General features: G+C 33.8%; 1 protein-coding gene across 10 annotated transcripts in view; it reads right to left on the reverse strand.

The window, feature by feature from the left end:
• RFX3 (regulatory factor X3) overlaps window positions 1–16,943 on the reverse strand; it is a 325,429-nt gene that overhangs the window by 83,726 nt on the left and 224,760 nt on the right. For 9 of the 10 annotated variants that reach the window (XM_010389306.2, XM_030919590.1, XM_010389299.2 and 6 more), the window contains one exon: window positions 6,647–6,721. The exons of the other annotated variant lie outside the window; for it this stretch is intronic. In XM_010389306.2, the coding sequence (XP_010387608.1) occupies window positions 6,647–6,721 (75 nt within the window). The remainder of the gene's footprint in view (window positions 1–6,646; window positions 6,722–16,943) is intronic. 10 annotated transcript variants of the gene reach the window in all.

The following is a 16,943-nucleotide window of genomic DNA, read 5'->3' on the forward strand; positions in this document are numbered from 1 at the left end:
TTGTTATGAATCATCTGGAACCTGATTGTCAGAAAACAAGTTGTCCAGGGGTACTTAAACATGATTTCTGAGTATTCTAAGTGACACACAGAATAGGTTTACTACACATATTCATTTAGTGTAAAAGAGATAAGGCAGTCTGATTGGGAAATTAAGTTACTGAGGTTCAAATTAGTATTTTGCCTACAACAGTAGGAGAGCATGTATCTTTAGTTTTTTTTTTTTTTTTTTTTTTTTTTTTTTAGTTTTAAGACTTTATTAGTTTTGAGTATAGCTGAGGGAGACTACACATAAAATGCAGCAATAAAATCCTGATTCATATATTTCATCCACATGCTTTGGTAAAATGATTGAGATTGGGAAGCACTTGAGTGATGTTATGGCAGTCCTAGTGAGCTGTATTGTACAACAGTGCTGGTTCTTGTTTTGTGTACATATACTACACAGAGCAAGGGTTGACCACCGTCTATTGGCAGTCTTAATATATTAAAGAAAGGCATATAGGTTCTTGATATAAAGGACTATAAAGAAGACATGAAAGAAAAAAATTCTGGAAAGGCAGACATAAAAAATGTAAATACTTTTTGAAACAGAGTAGTATTTTTCAACTAAACTAATGAAGTTTCCACATCCACAAGCATGGAACACACAATATGTGTAAGTTAAAAATGCATGGAACACACAATATGTGTAAGTTAAAAACGCCAAAGATATGTTTGTATGTACATCTACATATCCTCATAAAATAATGCATATTGTCAAAGGTATAATAGTATGATTTCTTCTGAGTGAAGAAATCAATATTACTTCCTTTGCTAATGAACAGAAGACATACTATATAGAAAAATCTTAATTTAAAGGGCATTTTTTTCAGAAATGGAATTAGTCAATATTATAATATGAACTTTACAACCAAAAGTATACAAATAATAAAAACAGATTAATGTAATTTTAGTCTGATAAAGGCAAATAAAAATAATTTTAATTAACCAGAAACAAATAAAACATTTTAAAAACTGCCCTACTTGTATACTAGTCTTCATGCATCATTTAATTACTTAAAAATAAAGACAAATATGTAAAAATGAGAGCTTACTTATTTTTCATGATCATAGGAATTATCTTGTAGATTAAAAATTGTACTACAAAATTTGAAAAAGAAAATCCAGTAATAGAATATTTGAAGGATACTGTAATAAATTACCTTTTATAAAAGTAAAAGTTAATACAAATATTAAAGTTTAATGTAAAATATTTTGAGTCCAATGGTATATTTACATTTTTATATATATATATATGTTAATTAGTCCACTCTTAATAAAGAAAACTTTTCACTGAAATAGTGAGATAATTATAGCAAACATTGGTACAAACTACTTAGAAGCCTAAATGATACTACTTATATCCCAATTGAATAATTTACAGGAAGTGAACCTTTTACTGGATTGGCTAGGCAGGCCTCTGAAATGGCTAGGTAAGTCAACAAATCTGCACCGTTTTATAAACTGATTGTTCGTCTTATATAGTTTACATTCTTAAACTGAAGAAATTCTGTTTAATTCTGTTTAAATTCTTCTTCATTTCCAAACTAGTTCAAAAAAACTGTTTACATATATACACGCATATACATATATATTTATATAAATCACTAGTTAGTTTGAAAAATGGTACAAGAACAGGTATTTTGATGACTATTACTTTGACACTAGCAAAGCTATGTTTTGTTCCCCACCCGATGTATGCAGAAACAGGAACTGTATTCCTTGCCAGATGCCTGGAGAGCAGGTTGAGAGAGCATAAGGAAGTCAAGTGGAGGTAAAAGCCCTGAAAGGATGGAGATGGATTTGCTGTAGCCCTGCAGGTCCCAGCTAGGAAGACTGCCAACAACTGCCCCACCTCGGGCTATATCTCCTAGAAATTCACTGTATTAACAGAAATTGATTTAAAAGGATCCACCAGATAAGACTTTGAGATGTGGCTGGGGATTATAATCTCCATCCTATATGCCAGTATTTAACTTTTACGTTTTGATACAGTGATGGAATTATAAATCAGACATTTGTGTCTAAAACATAGTATTAGAAGGCATTACTTTGATTGTAAGAGAAACTTGGCAGTTAAGTTTTTGTGTAAGTTTAAGTGCAACCTAAAGGCACAGGCTCCATGAGCTACCCAAGGGAAGTTAATGCCTGTTAAATATTGTTTCCTTGGGTTTTGTCTTTAATACAATGTATTTGGACCTTAGTATTCCCCAATCTTAACATTCAGCAATTTAGAACAAAACAATTATTATTTGTTTTGCTCTTTTATAAAATGTCTTGTAAAATGTTTCCTGACTTCAAAAACCCGTAAAATAACAAGGAATTATTTCAAAAGCCCATAAAATAACACAGGAACTTTTAACCTTTATGTTTAAAACTTGATTATTCTACTAATGAACTAACATACAATCATTTAAGGGTGGAAACCAAGATAACTGCATCTTTCAACCTCTGCATTTAATCTGTATTAATCAAGATAGATTAAAGATGAATGGTTCCTATTTTTCCCAAAGGGAAATCCTGATTGACAAACAAAAATAAACAAATATTGCACTGCCCAATTAACATCTAAATGTAACATTTGTCATTTTTTCCCAGATGGATTATTACCCATTAGGATTCATTTTTATTTCAGTTTACTAATGATATGCATTTTGACAGGCCTTATTTCTGTAATAACTTATATTTACAATACAGCAAAGTCAACGAAAAGTGAGAAAAAAACAAGGTTTTGCTTTGAGCTGAATGTATTTTGGTAGCTAAAACCAGCAAACAACATGAAGTAATTATTTGCCAGATTGTGAGAAATACATAAAATAGATGGCTAGAGCTTTTCATAAACTTTCAATGGAATTTTAAAGAAATGCACAACCTTAAATTTTATGCGATTATTGGGGACAATTAACAACATTTCTGAATTCAAATTCACAATGTAAAATAAGTAGCTTGTAAATAAGTGAACACACCACAACCATTAAATACTAATTTGTATTAATTAACACCAAGAAAAAGTATAAAATAATCTTAAGTCTGCAATGAAAAGAATTAGATATTCAAATTTGATTTAGGCAGACTATACATCACTTACCTACAGCATCTTCATATATAAAAAAATAAGAAACAAAAATATTTAAATAAAAAATTATCAGACTAATAGAATTCTGTAAAGCCAAATACAAAGTACCATTCTAAAATACCAGGAGACAAATAATGTCACTCTTGGCAAGAACTTTTTAAAAGATGAGATTGTTTAGATAAAAAAAGAGTTATTTACTCTTAAACTGAAGGCTGCTTGTAGAGAAATAACAGAGTGGCCATATATTCTTTACTCAGATGGAATACCAGAACAAGACCACCCTTTACCAACGATGTTCACGTATACATCTACTAGAAGCAAACTTGAAAACAAAGGAAACAATACAATGAATATGAGTCTCCAAATAAATGTACACATGATTGGCAATGGCATCCTAGAATTCCTAAAATAATGAAGGTAACATAAGGCCTGATCCCTTTTATTGTTTCTTTTAATTCATTGAGCAAATATTTAGCGAGTATCTACGATGTACTAGGTACCATTCTAGGCACTAGGGATGCACTGGTGAACAAAACATACAAAAATCCTTACTTTCTTGGAACTATCATTTGCAATAAAGATTTGCTAACTGCCTATTACAGATGCTGGTACTAAAATAACTCCCACCATGTTAATTCTCTTAAGAATATGTTGAAAATGGGATATAGAATTCAATACCCCACCCCATTTTCTAATGTGTGTAAAGGTATAAAGCAAAGCAATCAAGTTGGATTCTGCTGAGAGGGGATTACTGATCTTATTTAGTCCTAATAAGAGTTTTTAAAATTACTGTGAATAAGCAAATATAGAAAGAGAATATAGGATATCTTTGCTTACCCATATTCCAAAATAGAATGAGAATAGACTTTTCACCTCAAAAGTCATGATTAACACCCCTCTTCAGAAACAGGAAAAATACAGGATGCAAATTATCAATAATTTCTCCCAATTTTTTTACATAATAAAATTGATCATTTGGAGATAGTGATAAATCAGGGAACTAATCATCATAAAGCGAAATTCATGTTCACCTTACAGAATCCCACAAACCTCAAATAATTCTACATTATGCCCTATGTAGTGAGAAATAAAGGTAGCATAATTTACTGACATTTAAAATATTAATAACACTTTTTTTTAAAAAACCCAGTCTCTCCACTGAAAAAATTCTACGCGACATAAAATCACCAAATAGGTTCACAGAATGTAAAATATCTTTAGCAAATAGTTATCAACCAGAATGCATGCACTAGCAAATTCCAGCTGTTTTTGATAGATCTCAGAAACATTAAAAGCATCCTCAAATTTCCAAGGAGGAAAAAGACAACCGGATCTTTTTCTGCGTTTAGGAAGAAACTAATCTCACTGATTAGTCAGCAGAAGCACTGATCCTTTCTCCACTGTTTATAAACCATCCGTAGAATCATTTGTATTTCTAAATATTTGACTATAAATACAATTTTGAATGAACTTCACTGTGCCTCAGAGGTGTAATAACAATGAATCAGGATAGCTGGAGAAAGATTATCACTGCACTATCAACATTTGCTCCCACTGTTTCCACATATTGAAGTGTCTCTGGCAGTTGTTAACAGTATGGAAGATCAGACATATTATGTAATAAAAAAATGAAGCCATGGAGTAGTAATAAACATTTGTCATTGTTTATGCAGCTTAATTCACACATTTATTAATCTTAAACATTCATGAATTCTATAGAGAAAAATAATTTTTAAAAATCTCTAACACAGTTGAAAAGCTTCAAACAAATCAACAAATACATCTTAAAAATGTATAAAAAAGATGTTCTTATACTTCCATTATTGTTCATAAAAATATTAAGATGAATAACTGAAGTTAAATTTAAAATTAAACATAACATATTTTACTAAATTATACATGTCAAGTAAAAATGAACTCTAAGTTGAATATGAAAGCACAACTTGGAAGTCTGAAAGCTGAAACAGGTAACTGGAAACTTCAGGTTTTTTTTTTTTCTTATGTCCTTGCACATTTCTGACTAAAAGGAAAAACAATTTCACTTGCCATTTTCAAAGCATAAATACAAGTTGGTCATCACCCCCCCAACACACACAGCCTAGTAGTATACAGGTAATCAGCCTTTAATACAATCACAGATATATACCAACATAGCAGGAATATACTTATGAAATATAAAAGAGTGACATACTAAATACCAATTTTCAGAAACGAAAAAACTTATATTTCTTAAACTGTTTCAAAAGGAAGGGCCAGAATATATGCTATTATCTTTAAGTTTATATGTATGATTTTTCACCAAAATTATAGGCATTCTCCAAGTTGGCTAACCTGGTTTTGTTTTCCATGATACTTTCCTTTGAAAAAAGAAACAAGACAAAATACCCCATCTAAAAACAAATGTGTAAGAACATAAGGAGGTATTTAGTGCTATTTTAAGATTTAAAATTAAAATGTTTCAAAAATCAAGTATTTAAAAAAGCACAGTTAAAACATTTTCTATGAGTAAGTTTTAGGTTCACTAAAAAAAATCATTTCATTTGGGTGATCTAATTTCGAGCTTTTCAGTTATAGAATATGAAAAAGAAATAAGAAGTCATAATACTTTATCCCTAAATTTAAGAACAAATTGTCAGTTGGGGGAGAAATTCTAATTCTTACTAAAATGTCACTAGTGTTAAGTTAGCAGAAAATCTATCTAAAACGAATTTAAATCATGGGTCTATTTACTTTTTTCCATATATTCAGAAATCATCTTAACAAAACAAATTTTTATTCAGCATTTTCATGGGTTTCCCAAATGTGAACAGTTGATAAAAATGTTTATAATTTCACAAAACTATCATCACCTTTCTTACACTTACCAGTGTCATAGTGATATCTGCATCTGATAACAGGGAACAGCTTCAGGAAATGGTAATTCTGTTTTATCTCAATTATTAGCAATTTATGGCTTGTAGACAGTCTCCCTTTTTCTTTTGGTTCACTTTCACTTCTCTTTAGGTCTTAGGACCTGAGTTCAACTATGGGGCTGTCTACTGCCCACTTTACATAGTCTAACTGGCAAACAAATAATTTTCCAACAGTTTATCATTGGATTTGACATTAATAATCTTTTTTCTACTTAAAGAATATTACCGGTCACGCAAGTAGACATGTCTGTTTGACAGGGATGCAGATTACAAGTATTTGCTTCATAGTAAATAAATAACAAACCAGAACATTTTAAATATTGAAAATCACTATCATTACTTTTTATAAATACACAGCAACTTGTTACTAACTTGAAAATACTGTATCTGTACCTAAAGAGTACAGAAACCTAATAAGGCATTATACTGGAGACTCTTATTTTTTGGATATTTCACTGTACAAAATAGCCATTAAATGACACAGAGATCATAAGGGGCTGAGAAAGGAAGGTTAAGAAGCAAAATAAATAAGTAAATAAATAAAACAAGCATTTAGAGGCAAGCAACACATGCAGAACAAGCAAGAGATTAGTGTACATGAAGAAGAGGCAACTTACATGGCTGTTGAGAAGAGAGCTTCTGTGAGTGGACAGACCGTCAGACTTTTGCAGCGTCTCAATCGCCATTTCAATCTGATAATAGATGTCATTAAAAAAAGGGCTCAAGACAAGATAGTAATAAAAGGCTGACCAGAGAATTTCTGATAGATTCTTTAAAGTTCAACTTCTTCCTCAATGGTTGTTAATGAACAGCTATCACTTAATGTGTTTTCCCCCGCTTCTTCCCCACCCTCCAGAGAATAAAATAAAAATATGCACACTAATAATAAGCCCATTCACAAAGTAAACCTTTTTTGAACATTCCATAATTATCAGAATGGAGACCTGAGGAGCAGGAACCCCTGTGGATTTTTCTCCTTATGAATAAACATTCTTGACTTACATAGTTCAGGATGTGGGATAGTAACCATTCTCTTTCTAAATAGTCTCCCACCTAAAGACTATTTAATATTAGTGCTATTCTCTCATGAAAGGAAAATCATACTGCAGATTTTGAGTTTAAAAATGCATTAATATTTTAATGCAAATGAACAAGATTCTTTCATTAACGTCCAAAAGTTACTAAATCTATACATTCCTCCATTAATCCCGTATTAAAATATGGAAGTAGGAGGTGATTAGTACGACCAAATATGAAGAGGTAATGATGGTCCCTACATTATTTTTAGGATATGGTGGTAAGGCAGAAATATTAGAAATGACAGCAGAAATGGAATGTAGAAGAGAAAATAATTCAGAGCCAACAAAGAGACCAGGGACAACCACAGAAACAGCTCTATTCCATGAAATCTCAGCATACCATGAGAAATTATTAAATACCAGCTGTTACTGGTAAATGTGATATACTCTTAATAACCTCATATTTAAAGTTATCTATCTTTCAACTCCTGGTAGTATTGCAAGTTCTATTAAAAACAGGTACTGAACACCCTGTATTTGGACACTGAGCTATACTAACAATATTAGCTAAACTCAAAAGAAAAAAAATCACACCGTGTAATTTAAGAGAGAAAATTGATTTCATTATTTTTAACAGTCTGATTACGTCAACAATTCAGTATAAGCCGTTATAAAAATATTTAGAGCTTTAAAACATAGTTAACTGTCTTATACTTTGGCCATGGAAATTGATAAAGATTTGAAATTTTAACATACTGCCCCCCCCCAAAGAAAAATAATGCAGTAATATCCATTGCAAAGTCTTAATTTTCTACCAAGTTTCCAATTTCTTTATGGTAAAACACTTTATACACAGAATATTCAGTATCAATTATATCAACATTAAATCTAATTTTCTTCTAAACAACTTAGGAATTAATAGCTTTAATTTTATTTTACATTATTTTCCCACATTGCTAATTCTTCCCTGGAGTTAATAAAATGTAATACTGAAAAGCGTATGTTAGGTTAAGAAATCATTAAAAAATTCTTAAAATAGATATTAAATTAATTCATAGGAAGACATAATACAATTTATCCTACTGCTAACTTTTTTTAGACAACAAAATTAAGTAAACTGGCTTCTAAAACATTCTCTGCCAGAATGGATGTTAATGCAGTTTATCACTATACTTGAAAATAGTGATATTGCACAAATGAAAACAGATATATTACAGAAAGAGTAATGTAAATGTAATGAATAAACAAACATTTTACCAAAACATTAAACTGTGAAACTATAAAGGACTTTGGTATAACATATCTTAAAACATGATCAATAAGTGCTTTGTTTTCAAAGAGAAAACAGAGCAGAAAACAAGTCAAAGGATTCATGTGACTATAATTCACTTATAGGAAGAATTTGTTCAAAACTCTAATTTGCCATTATACCTATATTTTCTTTAAAGTTTGAGTGTGGAGAATTTGAGGTAAGATTTCAGTCTAGCAAATAAAAATAAAATGATCTGTAACTTTTGATATTATAATTTTAAATGAAAGGCAAATTACCAGATATATAATTGCTGAGCAACACTAAAGAAGTCCATGCTCTCAGTTTGCTAATAAGCACTTTTCAGTTGGATAAACCAGCACTTCTTTTTCTGGGGGAAAAAAAAAAATCAGAGATCTGCTTCTGTCATTGAAGCTGTTATTTTATGGTGGTCCTAGATTTCCAAATGATTCCTTAGAAGTCCAGGCTTTTAGGAAACGGCCTTCTCATTTCTGGCCAGGTTTTTAAGAGCTTTGGAGAGGAGCAAGGAAATATGTGGGTGAAACTGGATTCCCCAGGAATGGATACACTGACATTCCAGAATGCTTTGGATCTTCAGAATTTTGGTTCTTCTTTGTGTCACTTTGTAATATAGGTAACAAAAGGGGTATTTCTTTTGGCTTTAGGAATCTTCTGCCTAACTGATTTAGGCCTGTGCTGAATTTGTGGAGCCCGAGAAATGGAAAGGCAGAAACATGGAATGATAGGACAACCAAGAAATAAAGACTGAGCTCTTCTACAAGGAAGACACCAGTCTTAGCATGCATGTTAGAGCCTACTTGGAAACCCACTGGCTTCCAAATACTCATGAATTCTTTAAGGCTTATTAATTAGTCCAATGGGATAACCAGGCCATTTAGTTACCACCTCACTGATAAGAACTTCTGAGAAGCATACAAAAAATTAACATTTATTATATTCATTTAAAAAATATATTGAAGGGAATTCTAATCTCATGAAAGGATCACAGCCCTGATTACATTTTTTAAAGAACATTTTTTTTTTAAGTACATAGTAACTGTGTGACTGTCATATATAAAGTTATGTGCAAAAGATCATGATTACAAAAATTTTTCATAATCCAATAGACATTACAATCCAGTAAGAGAGATAGGGTATATAGTCATATATATTAATAAATGCATAATTACCCCGATTTTATGGTTTGTCTGTGTCCCCATCCAAATCTCATATTGAATTGTAGCTCCCATAATTCTAACACGTTGCGGGAGGGAGCCAGAGGGAGGTAACTGAATCATGGGGGTGGTTTCCCCAACACTGTTCTTGTGGTAGTAAGTCTCATGAGATCTGATGGCTTTATAAAGGGTTTCCCCTTTTGCTTGGCTCTCATTCTGTCTTGCCTGCTGCCATGTAAGATGTGCCTTTTGCCTTCTGCCATGACTGTGAGGTCTCCCCAGACACGTGGAACTGTGAGTCCATTAAACCTCTCTTTCTTTATAAATTACCCAGTCTTAGATACGTCTTTATCAGCAGCATGAGAACGGACTAATACACCCAACAAGAATGTTTGTAACAAAAATACAAGTATAGTTCAGAAAGGTGGAAGAAAATAAGAGTAGTAGTCTTTAACTTTTGAGGAGTCTTTAACCCTTTTGAGGATGTAATGAAAACTGTGAATTCTCTACTTGGAAAAAATGTATGTAAGAACACCTACAAAATTCACCTTTATTTTCTTAGTTTATTGACTCTCTGAATTCAAAACCCATGTATTAAAAGATGGAAGTATTCAGGGGGTAAAAGGGAAATCTAGGAAGAATCGACTTAATAGAGCCAGGAGTCAAAAAAGCACAGAGTGTGTCCATAATTGGGAAATGGCAAAAAACCTAGTTTGTAGGGCATGAGCTATAAATATACATTTCATATATATATGGGAGCGGTATGAGTGAGGCTGAAAAAAATAGGTTGGAAGTAGATAATGTATGTAGGAATTAGGGAAAAAGCGGTGTCATTAAGGTTTTCAGGAAAGTGTAGGGATGTATGAAAAACGCTAATTTTCAGATAAAGCCAGGAGATGGGTTTTGCTAGGTATAATGGGCCATGTTAGTAGTAAAGTTAAAATAGGTAAGAGGAAAGTGTGCCCAATAAATGCTTGTGGATTGAATAGAAGCTTCTAGGACAATAATAAGTGAAGAGACTATCACTCACAGGAATATATTATGACAATGGCGGGAAAGTGAGGGTGAGGAAGAGGCAAGAGGAATAATGCAGAAATGGGGAAGAAGAGTAATGAGTTGGAACTTTGAAATTACAAAGATATGAAGGATTAACTAGTTGCATGATTCCAAATGGATTACTAATGTCACTCCTATGAATTCGCCCATGATTTAGGTTTATCATAGTTTCAAGGGGGTAGTTTTATGCATATGGGGAGGAGTTGGATAGAGTGTGCAAATTAGCTAGATGCTAGATAAAATGTTAGTGAATTAGGATAAGTTTCTACCAGTCTCTTCAAAGATTAAATCGATTTGTTAAATTTTCCATTATTGTAGATTAGATATTTAAGTAAATATTTGTTCAGTCTTCTGAGAGTTTACCAATCTCAAGAAAAAGATGGCACACATCAGCATCTGACACCCAAAATACTAATCCCAAAGTGGACTGGTGAGATCACATGCTTCCAGTTTATTGTGGATGACTTAAAAAGTTAAGGTCATTCCTTAGGAAAAATTTATAAATTCTGCTAAATAGAAATATACGTAACACTAAATGATATTTTACCATAATACTCATGACTGTCATATTTAAGATAGGAAATGATGATCAGTTAACACCGATGGAAAATTTGCTTAAAAGTAGGCTCATTGATCCAGAAGATTACTGGCCCAAATGTTCAATGTGATATTCTCATATATCATCTGAGGAAATGCTCCTAACCTCAACAAAGATATTATATCCCCATAGCTTCATGCAATGAAAATGATTACGTTACCAGGTAGCTAGAATTTAAAAGTGATTCAAATTCAAGCTTTTTTTAAAGTATAAGAATAAAATCAACCAACTATTCCTCTGCCAGTATAACTATGGTGTGTGCTGCTGATAGTGGGAAATTTGTTAAACTAGCAGAGTTTCAAAAATATGTAAGTGATTAAAGGCAAACTGAATGAATTAAATAACTGAATACTACTGGAAGGAAGGGATATTACTTCTTGCTGTTACAGTTTGACAGAGCATGGGTTAGGGGGTTCTTTAGTAGAAAATTGACAAATAATACCAGGCATTCTGATAGGGGCAGGTTAGTGAACATTTTAGGCAAAGCAAACAAGATAAGATTGCATAATGTAGGTTCAAGGAAGGGTAAGATTGGTGATATGATTTGGCTCTCTGTCCCTCCACAAATCTAATCTTGTAGTTCCCGTAATTCCCATGTTGTGTGGGAGGGACCCAGTGGGAGATGACTGTATCATGGGGGTGGGTCTTTCCCGTGCTGTTCTCCTGATAATGAATGGATCTCACGAGATCTCATGGTTTTAAAAATGGGAGTTTCTCTGCACGAGCTCTCTTTTTGCCTGCCACCATCCACATAAGATGTGACTTGCTCCTCCTCGCCTTCTGATTGTGAGGCTTCCCCAGCCATGTTGAACTGTGAGTTATACATTAAACCTCTTTCCTTTGTAAAGTGCCCAGTCTCGTGTATGTCTTTTTCAGCAGCGTGAAAATGAACTAATACAATTGGCTGAATGGTAACGTTCCTTTAAGGATAGGTAAATATGTACAGACTGCAATTTCATGACTAGGAGTGTTCAATTATACAGGATGTAAGCATTGTTAAAAAGTCTTGAGAAAGGGAGTTAATCTGACATTACTTCATATATTATTAATAATTTGGGATATAATGTAGGATAGGAGAGAATCTAGACAGGAAAACCAACTTGGAAGCTATGATAATAGTCCAGGATTGAGGTGAGAAACTGGTGATAACACTGCAGTGAGAATGAAAGGGATGAATACAAATATTTTCAAATTATAGCTCTAAAAGTGGGAGTCTAAGGGAGAAGGCTTGATAGTGCCGTATTTTTACTCGAAATGAACACAATGGCCTTTATTTCATCACTATGTGATTAGAACATTTCAAATACACATATCAAACACATTGACATGAATAGATTATAAAATGTTTTTCCTGCTCATTTCTCTGCTGCATAGTCTTTATTCTAAGAATACAGATCATTTTGTTATTGAAATTTCAACTGTAGTGCAAAGTACTGTAATCACATTAACAAGAGGCCTTGTGACAACCTAAGTTAGACTAATTCAAAGCCTCAGAGATATCTCTCTTCTTGAGCATTGCACCTTCCTCTCTTTTTCCTCTTAGATTCTTTCAATTTTTAAAAATGTTCTTCTGCCTTTTTTTACTTAATGGTACAGAATCAATTTTTTTTTAATATTAAAAAGTTCATTTTTTCCATTAAAAATGGGATGGTAAACATTCTCCATTTTTTTTCTTTAAACTTATAAACCTTTAGACTATGGATATTTGAAAAACCAATTCTCTGAACTGAGACACACTATCTATATGTAATCTATTAAATGACCCTGGGACTGAGTCACTAATAGTGTACACCTCCTCCCTATGATTATCTAATGTTAGGATACATAGCGCTTGGGAATTAAGACTGGTTCATGAGGGTCCTCGACTATTGCCTCACAATCAGATAAGAGGCTATGGCAACCCCTGTAAGATCAAATGGTGGGGTGAGTCATTGTTGGTTCTCAGCTAAAGATGGGAACCCTCCATTCAGTGCTACTGGAAGCCAGACATATTTTCAGAAGATGAAGAAGAGGTTTCAGCACTGCCTTTAGACAGACTACTGAAATGTCAGAGTGACTGATCTCTGGGGCAGAAAAGTGATAAAGGACGATGAAAAGTTTCCCAGCCTTAGGAATTATATGTGGTCTCAAAGGCTGGCAAAGGTTGAAGAGTCAAAAGTTCAGGCAGTGTGAAGAACTTCCACATTACATGCCAATTTACATGTCAGATTTCTGATCACATACTACCAGGAAGATGAAAAGATCTCTTTGCAATGTGTCATACGACAAAGTGCTATGGAACATAAATAGAAAAATCAAACCTGGTTGGATCAACTTGCTGAGAGAGTGATTTACACTGAAGCCTATTCAGAGTAAATTAGATTTCATCAGAGGGTATAGAGACGACCCACCCCCATGTCATGACTTTTGCTGTGAATGAGTTCAAGTGAGTGAAGAAAGAGAGGAAGGTGTATGGGTTGCTATGAGAAAATATCTGGAGCACCAGACAGGAATTGGAGAGTTACAGTAAATATATTTGTGAGTAAGCTCCCCTAACCAAACTTTGAATCCTTGAAAGACACAATCCCAGGAATCGCCTTCATTTGAGCAAAATGATCTCCACACTAAGCCTGGAGAGCTAGAGAATATACCAATTAATTTGCTTCCAGTATAGAAAGTGGCATGGTCACAAACGTGATAAAAATCTGACCACACAAGCACTCACCTGGCCTTTGTTCTTGTCGGGTAGATTCAAGAAAACAAAAATGCGTAGATACCGTACGGCAGAGAACATTATTTCTTTTGAGGACGTCAAGCATGGGTATTTTGTGACAGACCAGCAGTGAAGGAAACTTCCACTATTTCTCAGGAATTAGGATTAGAAATTCAGAAAGGGCAAGGGAGATGTCATATTTCACACCAGGGAGAAAAAATATCAAGTTTAGTGGAGCTCCAACAAAGATACAGCAACCCTTCTAGGAAGAACCTGTAGGGTACAGGGCACCTATTATCTCCTGGGGACAGAGACAGTGCAATAAATTCGTGGCCTAAAACTCAGGCTGAAAACAACCCCAATCACCAAGATGCTAATGGTGCCTTGTTGGAATGAGGGACAGGCAGACAGTCTCCAAGTATTCAAGAGCCACCCTGAGGCTTATGCCACATCTGTCCAAAAATTAGCATCAAAAAAGAGATTTTGGAGAAAAGTCTTAACCTAAGCCAGGGGGAAAAGAGGATGGGGGTGGGGAGGAGAGGGTCAAGTGATGTCCAGTAAACGTTGTGCTTGTGTTCTCTTCCCATGCTCAAAGAAGGCATCAATATTATATTTTTTTCAAAGGCAATACATATTGTGAAAAAGAAAAATGTAATAGAAAAGAAAAAACACATTTTCCCTATTATAAGGGAACACATTTTTTCTATTATAAGGGAACACATTTTCCCTATTATAAGTCCTCATTGCCTTCTAAAGAAGGAGAATCCTTCTCATAGGATGGCCCTTTGTTTTGTAGAGTTGCTCTTAGGTTTAAGTGTTCACTGAAACATTGAGAGATTTTGAGAGATTTAGAGGAGACAGAATGATCCCAGACCTGGAAAGACTGAAGGTGGAGGATCACTGGCAGAATAAAAGCACAGAGTGGGGAGAACAAGGTTGTACAAAGAGGCTTTGTGTGACCATCTTTTAGAGGGTGTGATGCTAAACAGTGCTTTCCCCTACAAAATCTTCAGTAAAACCAATGCCACTTGCAGATACTTCTACTACAAGTAATCAAGACTGGCTGGAGCACAGGGATCATTTAGGGGCAGTTGATAATGCCAAAAAGGTAAACCTCAGTTTGAAATGTAGCAAAATGGGAAGAGGTGTTGAGTCTTTTCTATGATTTACATGGAACCAAAAGAGGCTCCCCTGGACATGTTGGTTACATACACATCTATGCAATGTCCCAAACAGAGTATCACATATACGGACAATTAGAACTCTCTCTTAATGTAAATATTAACCTGTCATTCCATTATATGCTAATAAGGCAGGAAGAAAAAGAACAATTATATCATCTTATTTATTGTCTTTATAGGTCAAGGCATGTTCTCTCGACTCTGAAATGGCTTTTTAATCTTTTGTTAAAAGATTAAAGGTCAAGATTCATATATTCAACTATCACTGTAATTAAAATTGGTTTCATGGTAGAAACTTTCTTTTCTAGAACTGTTAAAGTGATTTGAAAATGGAATAGTACAATGCTTTATGAATTATAAAGGCTTTCTATATTAATTCTCATTTTATCTTCACAACAACTTTGTAAAATAGGAAAGGTAAGGAATATTATCTCCTTTTTAACAGATTAGAAACCTGAGGCTATGTGGGATTGATAGATTTTCTTGAGATATGTAGACTTTCTTGGGTATTAACTATGAAGTTGAAATCCAAGATTTATCATGCTTAAATTCAACATCATTGCCATCATATACAAATATAACATGAATATAAATAAAGTAGAAATATTTCAAATTGTTGTAATGAAATTATCTTCTGAGGAGTGAGTGGTTTATAATCCAAAATTTGCTAAATGATTTACTGTTAACAAACAATTGACTTTCTAACTGGAAAAATTTAAATATGATCAATAAGCATTACTCAAAAATGACTTAAAATGATGAAGTTACTAGGCAACAAAAAGTTTTAACTAGATAGTTAAATTTTAATCATAAAGTTACCTAATGTATAACAATTGCATTTTCTTGTTAATACAGGTTACTCTGTTAACCTCATCAGTGAGTGTTTTCTCAGAGACATAGCATTTCTGTTTTCTTGTGAAAACAGCAAATTATTTAGAGAAACTTAATGAAGAGGATACACTTAAAACCATGAATTTCCTTCTGGGTAATTTCTCTTCTGATCTTTAGGACTTTAAATTTTGTTTGTATCTGAAATCAGGTAAGACAAAAACATTTCTACCTGGTTTGCGCCTTGAGATCAGGTAAGATAGAAACATTTCTACTTGGAGACTTATGTTTAGAAAAGGTAATTGTGATGGCTGGCATTAGCATGTAACCACCACTCACACCTGTGTGAAATGACAGCCTCCTGGTGTGTGAAGAGGAGGGTACATCCTATAGGAAGCCATTCAACCAGGAACAACAAAAGAACACTTTCCTTTTGCATTTAGTCTCCATAATCACTAAAATTGCGGTTCTTCAAAATATGATCCTGAACCAGCAATATCAAAATCATTTGGGTACCTGTTAGAAATGCCAAACAAGGCCGGGCGCGGTGGTTCTCACCTGTAATCCCAGCACTTTGGAAGGCAAAGGCAGGTGGATCACCTGAGGCTAGGAGTTCAAGACCAGCCTGGCCAACATGGCAAAATCCAGTCTCTACTAAAAATACAACAAATTAGCTGGGAGTGGTAGTGGGCGCCTGTTATCCCAGCTACTCGGGAGGCTGAGGCAATTGCCTGACTCTGGGAGGCAGAGGTTCCAGTGAGCCAAGATTGCACAACTGCAAGCCAGCCAGGGCAACAGAGTGAGACTCCGCCCCCGACCCCCCCACCCCACCTCCCAAAAAAATGCCAAACAAAACAAACCTCTACAATGGAAACTCTGTCCCCAGGCCTTTCATACATGTATTGTAAATGCTCTAACCTCCTCTTTTCATTTGCCCAAAGCAGTGTTTTTCAGAATGTAAGGTGCAACTAATTAGTGGGTTACAGAATCAATAATGTAGGTACTGACCAGCATTTCTAAAAAATTAACTGAATAGAGTAGAAAATAATCAGAGTTAACTGCACACAGTATGGATAAGTATTGCTTCATGAAACT

This window comes from Rhinopithecus roxellana, chromosome 16, assembly GCF_007565055.1.
Source record: "Rhinopithecus roxellana isolate Shanxi Qingling chromosome 16, ASM756505v1, whole genome shotgun sequence".
NCBI classification, from domain to species: Eukaryota; Metazoa; Chordata; class Mammalia; order Primates; family Cercopithecidae; genus Rhinopithecus; species Rhinopithecus roxellana.